General features: G+C 43.1%; 1 protein-coding gene and 1 long non-coding RNA gene across 6 annotated transcripts in view; one reads left to right on the forward strand and one right to left on the reverse strand.

Moving 5' to 3' along the window:
* The window catches only part of ZNF529 (zinc finger protein 529), a 28,579-nt gene extending 21,144 nt beyond the window's left edge, over positions 1 to 7,435 (reverse strand). Inside the window, exons 1-2 of one of the 3 annotated variants that reach the window (XM_023195816.3) lie at positions 7,097 to 7,435; positions 6,232 to 6,291 (exon numbers count right to left, since the gene is read on the reverse strand). In XM_023195816.3, the coding sequence (XP_023051584.2) occupies positions 6,232 to 6,245 (14 nt within the window). In that variant the 5' untranslated portion in view covers positions 6,246 to 6,291; positions 7,097 to 7,435. Of the gene's footprint in view, positions 1 to 6,231; positions 6,292 to 6,924; positions 6,954 to 7,061 lie in introns of those variants that run through there. The other 2 variants (XM_023195817.3, XM_023195818.2) reach the window with 2 other exon arrangements.
* Positions 7,219 to 18,496, forward strand: part of LOC111528935 — a 16,989-nt gene continuing 5,711 nt past the window's right edge. Inside the window, exons 1-2 of one of the 3 annotated variants that reach the window (XR_002727210.3) lie at positions 7,468 to 7,852; positions 8,690 to 8,769. This is a non-coding gene — a long non-coding RNA (uncharacterized LOC111528935). Of the gene's footprint in view, positions 7,410 to 7,467; positions 7,853 to 8,689; positions 8,770 to 18,496 lie in introns of those variants that run through there. The other 2 variants (XR_002727208.3, XR_002727209.3) reach the window with 2 other exon arrangements.

Here is an 18,496-nt window from a genome sequence, read left to right on the forward strand (position 1 = left end):
GTGGCTCATGCCTGTAATCCCAGCACTTTGGGAGGCCAAGACAGATACATCACCTGAGGTCAGGAGTTCGAGACCAGCCTGGCCAATATGGTAAAATTCCATCTCTACTAAAAATACCAAAATTAGCCTGGTGTGGTGGCAGGCACCTGTAATCCCAGCTACTCGGGAGGTTGAGGCAGGAGAAGTGCTTGAAGGAGGCGGAGGTTGTTGTAGTGAGCCAAGATCACGTCACTGCATTACAGCCTGGGCAACAGAGCGAGACTCTGTTTCCAGAAAAAAAAAATAAAAATTCATATGACATTGCAAAAGATTCAGAATAGCCAAAACAAAGCTGGAAGACTGGTATTTCCCAATTCAAAACTGACTATAAAACCACAGTAATCAAGACTGTGGGGCACTGAATATGGATAGACATATTGATCAATGGAATAGAACTGGGTGAAAATTTAAACCAGTGTAACTAGGGTCAAGTGATTTTTGACAAGTTTGCCAATCTAATGAAATTGAGGAAAGAATAGTCTTTTCAACAAATGGTGCCAGGAAAATTGAATATCCACATGCAAAAGAATGAAATTGCATAATTCCTTAACAACACATAAAAAAAGTAACTGAAAACAGATCAATGACCCAAATATAACAGCTAAAACTATAAAACTCTTAAAAGGAAATGTAGCGGTAAGTCATCATGAACTTGTATTTGGCAATGAGTTCTTTTTTTTTTTTTGAGATGGAGTCTCACTCTGTCACCCAGACTGGGGTGCAGTGGCGCCATCTCGGCTCACCGTAACCTCCACCTCCCAGGTTCAAGTGATTCTCCTGCCTCAGCCTCCTGAGTAGCTGGGATTACAGGTACCTGCCACCATGCCTGGCTAATTTGTTGTATTTTTAGTAGAAGACGGGGTTTCACCATGCGGGCCAGGCTGGTCTCAAACTCCTGACCTCAAGTGATCCACCCACCTCTGCCTCCCAAAGTGCTGGGATTACAGTCTGAGCCACCGCATCTGGCCTATATTTGGCAATGGATTCTTAAATGATGACACCAAAAGCACAAGCAGCAAAAAGAAAATTTTGATAAATTAGGATTTATCAAAACTAAAAGCTTTTATGCATCAAAAAGTCATTATAGAAGAAACTGATAAGACAGCCTGCACAATGTAGAAAATATTTGCAAATCATATATCTCATAAGCATTTAACATCCAGAATACATAAAAACTCCTACAACTCCGCCCAACAAAAAGACAAACAGCCCAAGTTAAAAACTGGCAAAAGATTTCAGTAGACATTTCTTCATAAAAGATGAGCAAATGGCCAACAAGTACATGGAAAGATGCTCAAAATCATTAGACATCAGGAAAATAATAACAGAACCATGAGAATAACATCAGCAAGATGGCAGTTGAAGAAGCTTCAATTCCCTATGTTCTATTGAAACATTTAAAAAACAACTAGAGACTAGCTAAAATATCTTTGTAAGGGTCTGGAAATCACTCAAAGACTTTAACTATCAAACAAATGCCCAGTCAAGAGAAAGCCACTTCAAAATGGTAGTGACTTTGTTGATTATGTTACTGGTGCCCTTATTCCATCTCTAGTGCAGCCTGGAAGAAGCAGCCCAGTTCCCATTTCCCCACTTCAGGCCAGAAGGAACAAAGCAGAGCTTATTTGGAACATGCCAATCTGTCTGCGGGCTCCTTGAGGTACTGAGGTACTGGTTTCTGTTTTGTCTGATTTTTTTTTGAGACGGAGTCTCGCTCTGTCATCCTGGCTGGAGTGCAGTGGCGTAATCTCGGCTCACTGCAACCTCCTCCTCCTGGATTCAAGCAATTCTCCTGCCTCAGCCTCCTGTGCAGCTGGGATTATAGGCACCTGCCACCATATCTGGCACATTTTTGTATTTTTAATAGAGACGGGGTTTCACTATGTTGGCCAGGCTGGGCTCGAACTCCTGACCTCAAGTGATCTGTCTGCCTCGGCCTCCCAAAGTGCTGGGATTACAGGCGTGAGCCACTCTGACTTTTGAGTTTTGACATGTAAAAAGCTGCACAGCTCAGATCTCAGGCAGGTAAAAGCCACAAAGGACAGTGGGTACTGTGGTGCATCAAAGCTAAAACACTATTAAAACTAGAAATAAGTGCAGCAGCACTGCAGGATATAAGATCAATATGCAAAACTCAATGCTATTTTAATTGCCTGGACACCTGTGGATACTTGGAGCAAACGATTACCGGTGGAAAAATATAATGTAACATTAAGGGCCTAAAAAGCAAGGATGAGACCCTATGGAAATTAAGGCATTTGAAAGCAGTTATGCATATTGGGGAAACTGGTAAAAGCACATACACAGGTGCAAGCACAGGCACGCTACAGACCCCGGAAAAACATAAGACTTTAGACTTTCACCCTGAGATGATCCCAAGGCCCTAATTAGTGAAGATCTTCTCCAACGGTCTGCAAAAATTAGGAGAAGTAGCAGTCTCTTCAAATGCCCAGCAATTTTTTTTTTTTTTGAGACAGAGTCTGTGTCTGTCGCAAAGGCTAGAGTGCAGTGGCCGGATCTCAGCTCACTGCAAGCTCCGCCTCCCGGGCTTACGCCATTCTCCTGCCTCAGCCTCCCAAGTAGCAGGGACTACAGGTGCCTGCCACATCACCTGGCTAGTTTTTTGTATTTTTTTTAGTAGAGAGAGGGTTTCAACGTGTTAGCCAGGATGGTCTCGATCTCCTGACCTCGTGATCCGCCCATCTCGGCCTCCCAAAGTGCTGGGATTACAGGCTTGAGGCACTGCACCCGGCCCAAATGCCCAATTTTCAACAAAAGACTGCAAGGCATACAAAGACACAGGAAAACAGGGCCCCATCAAAGGAGCAAAATAAATTACCCTTGAAGAAACAAAAGCACTGGAGTAACTAGAAAAAGACTTTGTAAAAGCTGTCTTAAATATGCTTATAGAGCTAAAGGAAAACTGAAAAAGAACTAAAAAGGAAATCAGGAAAATGACCTACCAACAAAGAGAAATAAATTATTTTTTAAAAAACTGGCTGGGTACGGTGGCTTATGCCCATAATCCCAGCACTTAGGGAGGCTGAGGCAGGCAGATAACATGAGGCCAGGAGTTCCAGACTAGCCTGGCCAACATAGTGAAAACCTGTCTCTACCGAAAAAAAAAAAAAATTGCTGGGTGTGGTGGTACACAGCTGTAGTCCCAGCATCTCGGGAGGCTGAGGCATGAGAATTGCTTGAGCCTGGCAGGCAGAGTTGCAGTGAGCCGAGATCACACAACTGCACTCCAGCCTGGGTGACAGGGCAAGACTCTGTTGCAAAAAAAAAAAAAAAAAAAAAAAAAAAGAAGAAGAATTGGTTTAGAGTGCTCAACCCTGCACATTCCAAAGAATAGTCCTTGACCAGCTCCTGGGAGATAATCTCTGAACAGTTAAGAGTATCCTGCCTGATAAGAGAGACTATGTATATCTGAGGTCTTACCCATGCCAGATAGCTTTTGTAACAATGTGGTTTATGATAAATACCTGTACCAATCTGACTTCTGGATAGGCTTGACTAAGTAGCTAAGGTCAGTGCATAGAACCTTCATGCCCACATGACTGATCCTCAACAAAAACCCCAGACACAGGCCAGGGCAGTGGCTTACACCTGTAATTCCAACACTTTGGGAGGCAGAGGCAGGGGGATCACTTCAGCCCAAAAGTTCAAGAGCAGCTTGGGCAACATGGCAAAACTCCATCTATACAAACAACGCAAAAATTAGCCAGGTGTCCTGGTGTGTGCCTGTAGTCCCAGCTACTCGGGAGACTGAGGTGGGAGGATCCCTTGAGGCCGGGAAGTAGACGCTGCGGTGAGGTGTGACCACACTACTGCATTTCAGCCTGGGCGGGAGAGCGAGACCCTATCTCAGGAAAAAAAAAAAAAAAAAAAAAAACCCAAAAGACCACAAAAAAACAAAGCAAAACGGCCAGGCGCGGTGGCTCAAGCCTGTAATCCCAGCACTTTGGGAGGCCGAGACGGGCGGATCACGAGGTCAGGAGATCGAGACCATCCTGGCTAACATGGTGAAACCCCGTCTCTACTAAAAAATACACAAAAACTAGCCGGGCGAGGTAGCAGGCGCCTGTAGTCCCAGCTACTCTGGAGGCTGAGGCAGGAGAATAGCGTGAACCTGGGAGGCGGAGCTTGCAGTGAGCTGAGATCCGGCCACTGCACTCCGGCCTGGGGGACAGAGCGAGACTCCGTCTCAAAAAAAAAAAAAAAAAAAAGAAAAAAAAAAGAAAACAAAAAACAAAAAAAAACCCTGGAAACCAAGGCTTAGGAGAACTTCCTTGGTTGGCCATGCTTTACATCTGTGTTTGCACATTGTTGCTGGGAGAATCAGGTGCTGCCTGTGCAACTGCACTGGAAGGCTGCATCTGGTTTCTCCCAATCTTTGCCCTGTGCAACTTTTCCCTTTGCTGATTTTAATGTGCACCTTTTCATTGTAATGAGCAATAACCATGAGCATAACAGCTTTTCTAAGTTCTGTGAGTCCTTCTAGCAAATCATCGAACCTAAGAGTCAAATTGCCTTAAGTTAATAGAACATTTGCAAATCTGGCTTTTAAAAAATTCATTTCAAGTGCCCATCAAAGTTAACTTTATATTTTCATTGTTCTTGATTTACAGAAAATGTATGGGGAATACTAAGAATCTTCACAAACCAGCTTTTTTCTTCCCTTGCAGATAAGGATTTAAAGTGCCATGCCTTTATTAAATCCTCTAGGGTTATGTCCATAATATTAATGTATCCAGGCTTCACAAAGACCCTAAAGCACTGATATAATTATTGTCTACATTGTATACCAAGAAACCGTAAACTGGAAAAATGAGTAACTATTAAAATCCCTTTGAAATGTAGTGTGAACATATAACTGAATTTTAAATTTTTTTCTCCTTTCCTAAGCTAATTAACACAGGATTACATTTAATTTTAATTAATTTAAATTTAAATACAAAAGCAACATAAATGTTTTTCTACTAAATGCAACTTTATTGTGTTGGTAGGACTATAATTCACCTTAAACACTGAAAATTTAGCATCCAAATTGACACATGCAATAACAATAAAACATACACCAGATTTTGAAAACTTGGTATAAAGATATGAGTGTAAAGTACTTCAGTGTATTCATATCATTATATGTTGAAATAATATTTTGGATATATTGGTTTAAATAAAATACATTGCCAAAATTAACTTCAACTGTTTCTTTTCCTTTTTAAAATGTGTTTAAAGCTGGGCACAGTGGCTCACGCCTGTAATCCTAACACTTTGGGAGGCTGAGGTGGTTCACCTGAGGTCAGGAGTTTGAGACCAGCCTGGCCAACATGATGAAACCCCGTCTCTACTAAAAATACAAAAATTAGCCAGGCATGGTGGCGAGCACCTGTAATCCCAGCTACTTGGGAGGCTGAGGCAGGAGAATCACTTGAACCTGGGAGGCAGAGGTTGCAGTGAGCTGAGATCGTACCATTGTACTCCAGCCTGGGCAACAAGAGTGAAATTCTGTCTCAAAAAAAAAAAACTGTCTAATGGAAATTTTTAAATTACCTAAGTGGCTTTATATTATATTAGTATTAGACGGTGCTGCTTTAGACTCAAACACCACTGTATCAGGCTGCCTCTCACCATCTACAGCAATATGTTGTCTGAATCAGTCACACTGCCAAATCTCAAACAAGATTTGGTTGTCACCACTTAAATCCCCTCATGAATGTTCTGGAAAAACTCCCTGCCCTTGTTGACATAGCCTTCTCTGCACAAAACTCCTATCACATTCCCACTCCTAGATGTCTCCAAAGCCAACTTTGTCACTTACTGATTAATACCTACCATTTCCTATCTTGCTTTGTTTGCAAATCAAGTCTATAAATAAGATCAAAGGTATCTAGTGTGCTATTCTACTTAATCACTCATCTCCTCGTTAACAAATTACATTCTAAAAAAATGTTTTAACTTCTCCTCCCGGAGTTGTATTTCTATACCATAAGAATCCTTTGGAAAAAAAGAAGCACATGGGGGAATTGAATGATTTCAATTCACATAATCGGTATGTGAATATTCAATGAAAAGGAAATGGGCATTTGGAAAGTCACTGGAAGACAAGGGGACCCATCTCTACGGTCTTGTTGTTAAATGGGAAGGGAAGGCCAAGGGACAGGTAAATGAACAAAAAAATAAACTAACCTTGAGCTGGCCATTAGTACCAATGCTGTCTTCCACTTCAGGGCGCCTTCACTTGCAGAACTACATAACCAAACCAAGAGGGAGAAAGGACTCATGACATCCTGGACTGGTTAAATAAGAACACACTGTTCACCACCAGAAAAGCCCATCACACACAACAAACACACCCAGATCGAAGAGGGAAACTAGAATATTGTCGACTCCGCCCTGTATCCGAGAAAAAGGTACAACCAAGGCCTAGAGGTGTACTCTTTAAGTTCACAGCAGTTTCCAGGGGACACAGCTCAGGACATACTGTAGTTCTTTAATGTATAAATGGCCTCTAAATTCATGCAGAGGAGTTATCCCAGGAATGAATACTACACCTATGCCTTCCCCTTTCCCAGGAAACTTCATTTATCTATCGTATCTATCTATCTATCAATCATCTATCTATCTTCTACATATCTGTCTAATCTATCTATCTATCTATATGCGTATGTGTGTGTGTGTAAGACCTCACGAAGAGATTACATCACAAACATCCCAGAGTCGGAAAAATGACGCTTTACCCAAAACAAAGTCCTACAGGCTCAAGGAAAAAAAAAAAGCCTCTACCCCGTTCATACTTAAAGTTGGTCAGTCACAACAGTGCTGTCACACGATCACGTTACCATAGACCAGGGTCACACGATAGGCCCCGCCCCTACTCACCGTCCTATGAGCCCGATCAAAGAGCACCCACGGCACACACTAGGGTCTCGTCACACACACACACATACATACACACACCACAATGACGCCATAACAAGCAACAGCACCAGCAACCATCGCCCGCAGCTTCCGCGTACAGAGGCCTGAGGCTCCCGGCTCCACGTGGACTGACCTCGCCTGGCAGCGCGGCGACACTTCACCGCAAGCTCCTCCCGCAGTCTGGCCCGAGTCAGGCTTAACTCAATAACCAAAACACCGGAAAGAGATGCAAAGGTCAAAGTTCATCCGCAGCCCTGGGGCCTGTGGGAAACGTAGTCCAACAACGAAAGCTCCCTGAAGCTCAAGCCGAGCCTGTTGGCCGCAGGGGCCACACCAGGCCACAGACTTCTGGGGTTTCCGGGTGCGTAGACCCTTGCCCTCGGCGGAGGCTGCAGCTGCGCGTCCTCCCGGCGCGGAAGAGGCGGCTGGTGGTCCCCGACGGCAAGGTGAGGTTGAGGCAGTAACCGGGAACCCAGGCTGGGAGGGCAGAATGAGGAACAGGAAGTTGGGGCGAGGGTGACTGTGAGGGAGGTGGGGGGCTGCGGAAGTCTAGGTGGCCCCTGTCTCACCTCTGGAAAGAACCGGAAGCCCGGGCTGCGGAGGGTGAAGGGAGTCGCGGACCGGCTGTACAGCCGAGGAGAAAACCCGGACCCCAAGCTAAGGGAGGCCGAAGAAGGAACTGGAGGGCCGGGCTGGGAAGGCCCTGAAGCACGGGTACCGGCTTTAGGCTGGGGAGGGTCGAACGGAGAACTCGGAGCCTGAGTCGGGCTCTACTGTGGCTTCTAAATGTGGGGGCCTCAGGATGTGATCCGTGGTCGTGAACCGGAGGGTGACTTGGAGTTTTTGTCCGTTTTGCACCATGAGAAAGCCTCGGAATGGAATCTGGCAGGTAGCGGAGGCTCAGTGTGTGTGTGTCCGCCCTAGTGCGTGTTTTACACTGTTGACGAAAAGACTCAAAACTCTAAAGTATTTGAAGAGACTTATTTTGAGCTAAATATGAGTGACCAATGGCCGGTGGCACAGCCCTCAGAACATCTTGAGAATCTGTGCCCAGGGTGGTCGGGATTTATGTGGTTTTATACCTTTTAGGGCAACATGAGACACCAATAAAATACATGTAAAATGTATATTGATTCCCTCCGAAAAGGCGGGACAACTGGAAGGTGGGTGGCCTTCCAGGTCATAGATAGATTCAAAGATTATTTGATTGATAATGGGTTGAGAGTTATCGACGTAAGACTTAGGATGGCAGGTAGCAGGCTTCACACAGAAAAGAGTGTAAATGTTTCTTTTCAGACTTGGGGTCTTTTTTTATCAGTAATTCCAAAATGGAGGAGGGTATAATGAGGCATGTCCGACCAGCCCGCCCCCCGCCTTTCTATCATGACTTTACTAGTAGTTTTTCACGTTAGGAATGCCCTGGCCAAGAGGAGGAGTCCATTCAGATGGTCTGGGGGTGCTTAGGTTTTTATTTTTGGTTTACAACACTAGCAGCACCGGAAAGTTTGCTGGTGTCCTTTGCAGTCAGTTTCAAAGCAGAGACAGCCATAGTTCTGATTTGTGTCACTGTAACTGTCAGTTCCGGAATTCTATATTTCTCCTTTAGTTTACCCTAATGTCTGCGAGATTTCATGTGTAGTTCAGTTTTCTTTTTCTGAACAGCACTACATTGTGCAAATAGACCACAATTTGTGTAGTCATTTTTCTGTTGTTGAACATTTGGCAGGTTTTATACATTATGAATAAAGCTGGCACTTTTCCATTTCTCCTGGGCAGATATTTAGAAGAAAAGTTGCTGGGTAATTGGTAAGCTTACATTTAACTTTCCAAGAAGCTGATAAGCCTTTTAGAATAATTAGTTGTGATTTGTGTGTGAGATTGTGTAACTGGAATAAGTAGTTTCTGAGTTTGCTTTGCTATGTTGTGAATGTCACCTAGGGTCCATAGGATTGTGGCTTTGTGGAGTAGGTGAGATCACAGGAAACAATGTGTCTGTACTAATTGTTGTTTATCATGGTTTTGTGTGTACATTCCATGATAACTGAAAATGGATCACTATGTAAGTGATGTTAATGACTGAAGAACTCTGTGTGTGTGGTGTATGTCATTTTGCTTGCAGAATTATGATAGTTTCTAATAAGTAAAATAGCATAAGCATTGGAAACTAAGAGGTAAAATTATAATTTCTAGATGACAGGGTTGCAATAACTGGAAACATTATACAAACTAAATCCAATATGTTGAAATGAGGAGGACTCCATATGTAGCACAGAAGAAAAATACTTTCATCCCTACCACTTTCAACAGTTATATAGATTTGAGGTTCCTTCCCACACACCCCCCACTCCCCACCCCCTGCTTGCCCCTGGATGAAATTGGGAGTGATTTAATGCCCTCCTAAATCACTCTAAGCCAAGTAAAAGTACTTGAAATACTAAAAATCACAAGGTCAGCCTTGTAGTAATTAAAATAGTCATTTTCTGATTAAAATGTTTACTGTGAAAATCAAATTTCAAACTTCATTTAAAAGAAAAATTTCTTTAAACTGTCTGGAGCCTACAGTGTAATTACTTTCTTCTCTACTTCCCCAACCTGTATTACTAAATAGTTACTATCTAGCATAATGATTGATTTTTAATAGTAAATGTTTATTAGTTAACTAGGCAGGTTTAACCAAGTTGTAGAAACTCTAAAGTAAGAGGTTTCACATTTTTTTTTTGTTTTTCTTTTCTTTTTTTGAGACGGAGTCTCACTCTGTCACCCAGGTGGGAGGGCAATGGTGTCGTCTCTGCTAACTGCAACCTCCGCCTCCCGGGTTCAAGCGATTATCCTGCCTCAGCCTCCCAAGCAGCTGGGATTACAGGCGCTCGCCACCACACCTAATTTTTGTATTTTTAGTAGAGACAGGGTTTCACCATGTTGGCCAGGCTGGTCTCCAACTGCTGACCTCTTGATCCGCCCACCTCAGACTCCAAAGTGCTGGGATTACAGGCGTGAGCCACCGCACCCAGCCTCATGTGGCTTCTTTTGCCTCCCTTCTCTCTGTGTTTACATTTTTTAAAAAAGAATCCAAAACAGCAAGGGTCCTTTTCTGCAAATTATAAAAGCTATGGCTGAGAATGTTTCTTCTCTCCTTTCTGAAATAGTCTTTCCCCCAGGATATCTGAGCATTTGCCTACCATGAAACTTCCATGAGATAGGATTCTGTGGGGAAAAGAGAGATCAGACTGTTACTATGTCTATGTAGAAAGTAGTAGACATAAGAGACTATTTTGTTCTGTACTAAGAGAAATTCTTCTGCCTTGAGATGCTGTTAATCTGTAACCCTAGCCCCAATCCTGTGCTTGCAGAAACACGTGCTGTGCTGACTCAAGGTTTAATGGATTTAGGGCTGTGCAGGATGTGCTTTGTTAAAAAAGTGCTTGAAGGCAGTATGCTTGTTAGAAGTCATGGCCATTCTCTAATCTCAAGTACCCAGGGACACAATACACTGCTGAAGGCCCCAGGGACCTCTGCCTAGGAAAGCCAGGTATTGTCCAAGGTTTCTCCCCATGTGATAGCCTGAGATATGGCCTCCTGGGAAGGGGAAGACCTGACCGTCCCCCAGCCTGACACCCTTAAAGGGTCTGTGCTGAGGAGGATTAGTAAAAGAGGAAGGCCTCTTTGCAGTTGAGATAAGAGGAAGGCATCTGTCTCCTGCTCCTCCCTGGGAATACAATGTCTAGGTGTAAAACCCGATTGTACGTTCTATTTACTGAGACAGGAGAAAACCGCCTTAGGGCTGGAGGTGAGACATGCTAGCGGCAATACTGCTCTTTATTGCACCAAGATATTTGTGTATGGGCACATCAAAGCACAGCACCTTTTCTTAAACTTACTTATGACACAGAGACCTTTGTTAACATGTTTTCCTGGCTGACCTTCTCCCCACTATTACCCTATTGTCCTGCCACATCCCCCTCTCTGAGATGGTAGAGAATGATCAATAAATACTGAGGGAACTCAGAGACCAGTGCCGGCTTGGGGCATGGGTCTTCTGTATGCTGAGCGCCAGTCCCCTGGGCCCACTTTTCTTTCTCTATACTTAGTCTCTGTGTCTTATTTCTTTTCTCAGTCTCATTCCACCTGATGAGAAACGCCCACAGGTGTGGAGGGGCAGGCCACCCCTTCAGGATGCCCCATTTTCTTTTATTCCAGTCAGATAACCATGTTGCCTTCTCCAAGTTTCCCTTCTAACTGTAACTACTGTTAACTTAACAATTGGGTATTTCAGCCAGGCGCGGTGGCTCACGCCTGTAATCCCAATACTTTGGGAGGCTGAGGTGGAGAGATAATGAGGTCAGGAGTTTGAGACCAGCCTGGCCAACGCAGTGAAACCCTGTCTCTACTAAAAATACAAAAATTAGCCGGGCGTGGTGGCATGCACCTGTAGTCCTAGCTACTCAGGAGGCTGAGGCAGGAGAATTGCTTGAACCTGGGAGGCGGAGGTTGCAGTAAGCCAAGATCGCGCCATTGCACTCCAGCCTGGGTGACAAAGCAAGACTCCGTCTCAAAAATGATAATAATAATAATTGGATATATCACTCAGCACTCCTTTCATTCCCATAAACAGAAACATATTCCCTTGAATTATATTACTTTCACAAACCTTTTTTATACAGATGGTGATTTGATGTCTAGATAGTGAGTACTCAGGAGAGCCCATACAAGGGAAAACCTCATCATGTCCACAAATCTCAGTTTACTAGTGAGTGATTCTTTTTCTTTTCTTTTTAATTTTTTTTTGAAACAAGGTCTCTCTGTCACTGAGGAGGGGGGCAGTGGTGCAGTCTTGGCTCACTGCAGCCTCAACCTCTCAGGCTCAAGTGATTCTCCCATTGCAGTCTCCTGAGTAGCTGGGACCACAAGCACCCACCACCATACCCGGCTAATTTTTGAATTTTGTATTTTAGGTGGAGACAGGGTTTCGCCACCTTGCCCGGGCTGGTCTCAAAACTCCTGAGCTCAAGCAACCCGCCCTCCTTAGCCTCCCAAAGTGCTAGGATTACAGGTGTGAACCACTACGCCCGGCCCTACTTCGTATCTAAGTAGAATGGGTAGATCACATTATTATTAACAGCATATGGGAAGAGGGAGGTCCTCCCATGTTACATTGTTCTCCTTGCCCCTTCTGGTCATGTTGCACCACTCTTTCCCTTCTAGTCATATCCCAGGGGGCCTTGTCCCATTTATACAGCTCCATTCTACTCCCATCCCACCAGAGGCATGGGAGTAGTCTGATTGAAAGATCAGATAGAAGAGTGTACTCTCTTTTTTTTATGAGATGGAGTCACCCAGGCTGGAATGCAGTGGCATGGTCATGGCTCACTGGAGTCTCAAACTCCTGGGCCCAAGCGATCCTCCCACTCAGCCTCCTGAGTAGCTGGGACTACAGGCACATGCAACCACATGCAGCTATTTAAAAAAAAATTTTCTGTTCCTTAGTTTGGTCTCAAACTCCTGGGCTCAAGTGATCCTCCTGCCTTGGGCTCACAAAGTGCTTAGGATTACAGGCATGAGTCACCACGCTCAGCCAAAGTCTACTCTTTATGTTCAGGAAAACACTGGAGAAGAGAGAGGACAAGAGAAACAGATCCGTGGTGACAGGAACCTAGGAATAGAGTAGGCCTTCAGTCTTGGTGGAAAAATAAATGGTATTCTAAGCCTTTGGACGCTAATTTCAGTACCACCCACTCTTTTTCTCTTGTTCATTCCTCCCTTAGATTTTTTATAAAATGAAGAACTCAATCCACTTTTTTTTTCTGTCGTTAAAGTGAGGAGCAAGAATAAAGGGTGTGGGGGAGTTTTTTTTTTTTTTTTTTTTTTTTTTGAGACAGAGTCTCACTCTGTTGCCCAGGCTGGAGTGCACTGGCGCGATCTCAGCTCAGTGCAACCTCACCATCCCAGGTTCAAGTGATCATCCTGCCTCAGCCTCCCAAGTAGCTGGGACTATAGGTGTGCACCACCACACCCAGCTAATTTTTTGTATTTTTAGTATAGACAAGGTTTCACCATGTTGGACAGGATGGTCTTGATCTCTTGACCTTGTGATCCCCCTGCCTCAGTCTCCCAAAGTGCTGGGATTACAGGCATGAGCCACCATGCCTGGCTGGGGGAGATTTTGTTTGTTTGTTTGTTTTTTTGTTTTTTTGAGATGAAGTCTTGCCCTGTCATTCAGGCTGGAGTACAGTGGTGCAATCTCGGCTCACTGCAACCTCTGCCTCCTGGGTTCAAGCGATTCTCCTGCCTCAGCCTCCGTAGTATCTGGGATTACTGGCAAGCGTGCCACCACACCTGGCTGATTTTTGTATTTTTAGTAGAGATGGTTTCACCATTTGGCCAGGCTGGTCTCAAACTCCTGACTTCAAGTGATCTGCCAGCCATGGCCTCCCAAAGTGATGGGATTATAGGCGTGAGCCACCGCACCCAGTCACATGTAGTATTAAGTTGGTTGGGTATTTGCGGCTGGACACAGTGGCTCACGCCTGTAATCCCAACACTTTGGGAGGCCAAGGCGGGTGGATCCCCTAAGGTCAGGAGTTCGAGACCAGCCTGACCAACACAGCAAAATCCTCTGTCTACTAAAAATTAGCCGGGCATGGTGGTGGGCGCCTGTAATCCCAGCTACTCAGGAGGCTGAGGCAAAGAATTGCTTGAACCCAGGAGGCGGAGGTTGCAGTGAGCTGAGATTGCGCCATTGCACTCCAGCCTGGGAGACAGAGTGAGACTCGCGAGACTCGGTCTCAAAAAAAAAAAAAAAAGAAATTCTAAGCTGAGAAAGCTACTTAAAATCGGTCAAGAAAAAGATATACATTAGTATAAGAAAGTTGGCATGGCTATAGTAATATCAGATAATAGCCCTCAAAACAATGTATATTGCAGGAGATAGGTAACAATCATAAAAGAGCAGGTCATTAGGAATTTGCATATATTTGTCACTTAACTACAGGGATACGTTCTGAGAAATGTGTCATTAGGTGATTGCATCATGCAAGCATCGAAGAGTACACTAACACAAACAGAAATGGGGTAGCCTACTACATACCTAGGTTATATGGTATAGCGTATTGCTCCTAGGCTACAAACCTGTATAGCATATTACTGTATTGAATGCTGTAGGCATTTATAACACAGTGGTATTTGTGTATCTAAACATAGAAAAGGTACAGTAAAAGTACTGCATAAATTATTAAAAAATGGCACACCTGTACAAGATATTTGCCATGAATGGAGCTTGCAGGACTGAAGCTCTGGGTGCGTCACTGAATGAGTTGTGTGAGTATGCTAAGGACTAGGACATTACTGTATACTACTGTAGATTTGACAAGCAGTACACTTAGGCTTCACTAAATTTATTTTTTAAAGTTTTCTTCAATAATAAATTAACCTTAGCTTCCTGTGATATTTTTACATTATAAACTTACTATTTTTTATCTTTCTGAATTGTAATAACACTTCACTTAAAACACAGACACATTATATAGGAACACAAAAATATTTATGTCCTTACTCTATAGGCTTTTTTCTATTTAAAAAATTTTTTATTTTAAAAATGTTTGTTACTTTTTAAACTTTCTTGTTAAAAACAAAGGCACACACACTTTAGCCTGGGCCTACACAGGGTCCAGAGTATCAGTATCACTGTCTTTTACCTCCACATCTTGTCCCACTGAAATGTCGGTCTTCAGGGTTAATAATATGCATGGAGCTGTCATCTCCTATGAAAACAATGCCTTCTTCTGGATACCTCCTGAAGGATTTGCCTGAGGCAGGTTTTTTGTTTGTTTGAGACAGAGTCTAGCTCTGTTGCCAAGGCTGGGGTGCAGTGGCACAGTCTCACCTCCGCCTCCCAGGTTCACAGCATTCTCCTGCCTCAACCTCCCAAGTAGCTGGGACTACAGGCGCCCACCACACCCGACTAATTTTTTGTATTTTTAGTAGAGACAGGGTTTTACCGTGTTAGCCAGGATGGTCTGAATCTCCTGACCTCATGATCCACCAGCCTCTGCCTCCCAAAGTGCTGGGATTACAGGTGTGAGCCACCACGCTCGGCCACCTGAAGCTGTTTTACAGTTACCTTTTTTTTTAAAAAAAATAAGTAGAAGGATGGAGTACAGTCTAAAATAATAATACTAATAGTACAATAAATACATAGACTAGTAACGTAATCATTTATTATTATCACCTATTACATACTATACATAATTGCATGTACTATACTTTTATACAACTGGAAGCACAGTAGGTTTATTTACACCAGCCTCACCACAAACACCTGAGTGATATGTTGCACGACAACGTCCACAAGTGATAGGAATTTTTCAGCTCCACTGTAATTTATGGGACCACCATTGTATGTATCCATCATTGACTCAAATATTGTTACCTGGCACATGGCTGTATGTGTTCATCAGGAATATGTACACTGGTATGAACCATAATGAGAGTGTTAAATTTCATGAAGCAAAAACTAACAGAACAAAAGAAATAAACAGATCCACAAGCATAATTGAAAATCCACAATTATATCTCAGTAATTGATAGCATTTGTAGGCAAGAAACTTAGTAATATATATAATCAGCTCTTCATATATGCACATTCAACCAATGGCAATGCACAAATACTCAGAAAAAAAAGACAGTAAAAATACAAATTTTAAAATACAGTATAACATTTATATAGCATTTACATTGTATTAGGTATTATAAAAAATCTAGAGATGGTTTAAAGTATACAGAAGGATGTGCATAGGTTATATGCAAATTGTACACCATTTTATGTAACAAATTTGAGCATCTGCAGGTTTTGGTATCCACAAGGTGTCCTGGAACCAGTCTCCTGTGGATAGCAAGGGACAACTGTACAGAAGATGAGAACCAAACCAGTCAACATGACCTAATTGTTGGTTTACAGAACACTATACCCACAATTGAAAAATTGTACATTCTTTTCATGTACATGAACAATCCCCACGATAGACCATAGGCTGGACCATAAGTCACAATAAACTTCAAAAGATTGCCACGTTACAGGGAATGTGCGTTAGAAACCAGTAATAAGAAACCTATACTGGCCGGGTGCGGTGGCTCACACCTGTAATCCCAGCACTTTGGGAGGCTGAGGTGGGCGGATGATGAGGTCAGGAGATCAAGACCATCCTGGCTAACACGGTGAAACCCCGTCTCTACTGAAATAATACAAAAAATTAGCCGGGCGTGGTGGCAGGCGCCTGTAGTCCCAGCTACTTGGGAGGCTGAGGCAGGAGAATGGCGTGAACCCGGGAGGCGGAGCTTGCAGTAAGCCAAGATTGTGCCACTGCACTCCAGCCTGGGCAACAGAGCGAGACTCTGTCTCAAGAAAAAAAAAAAAAAAAGAAACCTATACAATCCCTCAATCCCTCAATTACATGGAAATTAAATAACACACTTCTAAATCTGCAGATCATTGAATAAATAAGGGGAAAATATTTTGAACTATGAAATTTGACAGCATGTCAAAATTGGAAGGATACAGCTAAAGCAGTGTTGAGAGGAATGTTAAGTACTTAAATTAAAAAAAGAAATTCATAGCAGCATTATTCACAATAGCCAAGAAATAGGTACAACCCACATGTCCATCAGTGGATGAGTGGATAAACAAAATGTGATAATATGATTTGAATATTTGTTCCCTCAAAATCTCATGTGGACATGTGACCCCCAATGTTGGAGGTGGCGCCTAGTGGGAGGTGTTGGATTATAGGGGTGGATCTCATGAATGGCTTGGTGTCCTCCCCATGGATATGAGTTCACCCTATAGCTAGTTGTTTAAAAGAGCCTGGCACCTCCTCCCTCTCCCTTTTGTTCCCTCTTGCCATGTGACATGCTAGCTCTCCCTTTGCCCTCTGCCATTTTTATAAGCTTCCTGAGGCCTCACCAGAAGCAGATGCTGGCACTATGCTTCTTGTACAGCCTGTAGAACCATAAGCTAAATAAACCATTTTTCTTTATAAATTACCCAGCCTCAGGTATTCCTTTAGCAGCATAAAACATATATGTGGCATACACATACAATGTAGTATTATTCCGCCTTGGAAGGAAATTTTGACATATGCTACAATGTGGCTGAACCATGAGGATATTATTCTAACAAGCCAATCACAAAAAGATAATGACTGGTCTCCCACTTTTTGGCTATTAACGCTATAATGAGAGACTCTGTAGGTTTCTTGTGGTGGTTGCCAGGGGCTGGAGGCAGGGGGAAAGAGTAGTTATTATTTGTTGGATGTAGTTTCACATTTACAGGATGAAAAAGTTGTGGATATTGGTTGTACAAAAATGGGAATATACTTAATGCTACTGAGCTGTACACTCAAAAATAGTTAAGATGGTAAATTTTATGTTACATGTATACTTTGCCACAACTTTTAAAAATGAAGAAAGGCTTAAAGAAACTAGAAAAAGAATAACAAACATGCTATATGCTAAACCCAAAGTCGAAAAAAAGAAATAAAGATGGGCATAAATCAATTAAGTAGAAATAGAAAGCAGACCATTAAGAAAATGAACAAAACAAAAAGTTGTTTATTTGAAAGTATTTAAAAAATTGATAAATTCCTAGTAAGCATAATTAATAAAATAAAACACAGATTACCCATGTGAGGAATAACAATGAGATGCCACTGCAGATCCTACAGGCAGTAAAACGATATGCCAATAATTATGACCAATTTTATGCCAATAACTTTGACATCTTAGATGAAATTCATCCATTCCTTTAAAAGCACAGCTTCTCAAAACTCTTGACTCAAGATGAAATAGAAAAACAGAAAGTCTGTAATTTTTTTTTTTTTTTTTTTTTTTTTGAGACAGGGTCTTACTCTGTCACCCAGACTGGAGTTCATCCAGACTGGAGTCCAGTGGCATGATCATGACTCACTACTAGTATCAAGTGATTGTCCTGTCTCAGCTTCCCAAGTAGCTGGGACTACGGGCCATAGCACCACTATGGCCAACTAATTAAAAAAAAAAATTTAGAGACAGGGTCTCACTTTGTTGTGTAGGCTGGTCTTGAACTCCTGGGCTCAAGAAATCCTCCCACCTTGGCCTCCCAAAGTGCTGAGATTTCAGGCATGTGCCACGAAACGTGGCCTAAAATTTTAATTTTTAAGAAGTAAAAATCCTGCGGCCGGGCGCGGTGGCTCAAGCCTGTAATCCCAGCACTTTGGGACGCCGAGACGGGCAGATCACGAGGTCAGGAGATCGAGACCATCCTGGCTAACACGGTGAAACCCCGTCTCTACTAAAAAATACAAAAAACTAGCCAGGCGAGGTGGCGGGCGCCTGTAGTCCCAGCTATTCCAGAGGCTGAGGCAGGAGAATGGCGTAAACCCGAGAGGAGGAGCTTGCAGTGAGCTGAGATCCGGCCACTGCACTCCAGCCTGGGTGACAGAGCCAGACTCCGTCTCAAAAAAAAAAAAAAAAAAAGAAGTTGAGCTTGAAACCTCAAAAGGCC

The sequence above is a fragment of the Piliocolobus tephrosceles genome, chromosome 21 (assembly GCF_002776525.5).
Source record: "Piliocolobus tephrosceles isolate RC106 chromosome 21, ASM277652v3, whole genome shotgun sequence".
NCBI lineage: Eukaryota > Metazoa > Chordata > Mammalia > Primates > Cercopithecidae > Piliocolobus > Piliocolobus tephrosceles.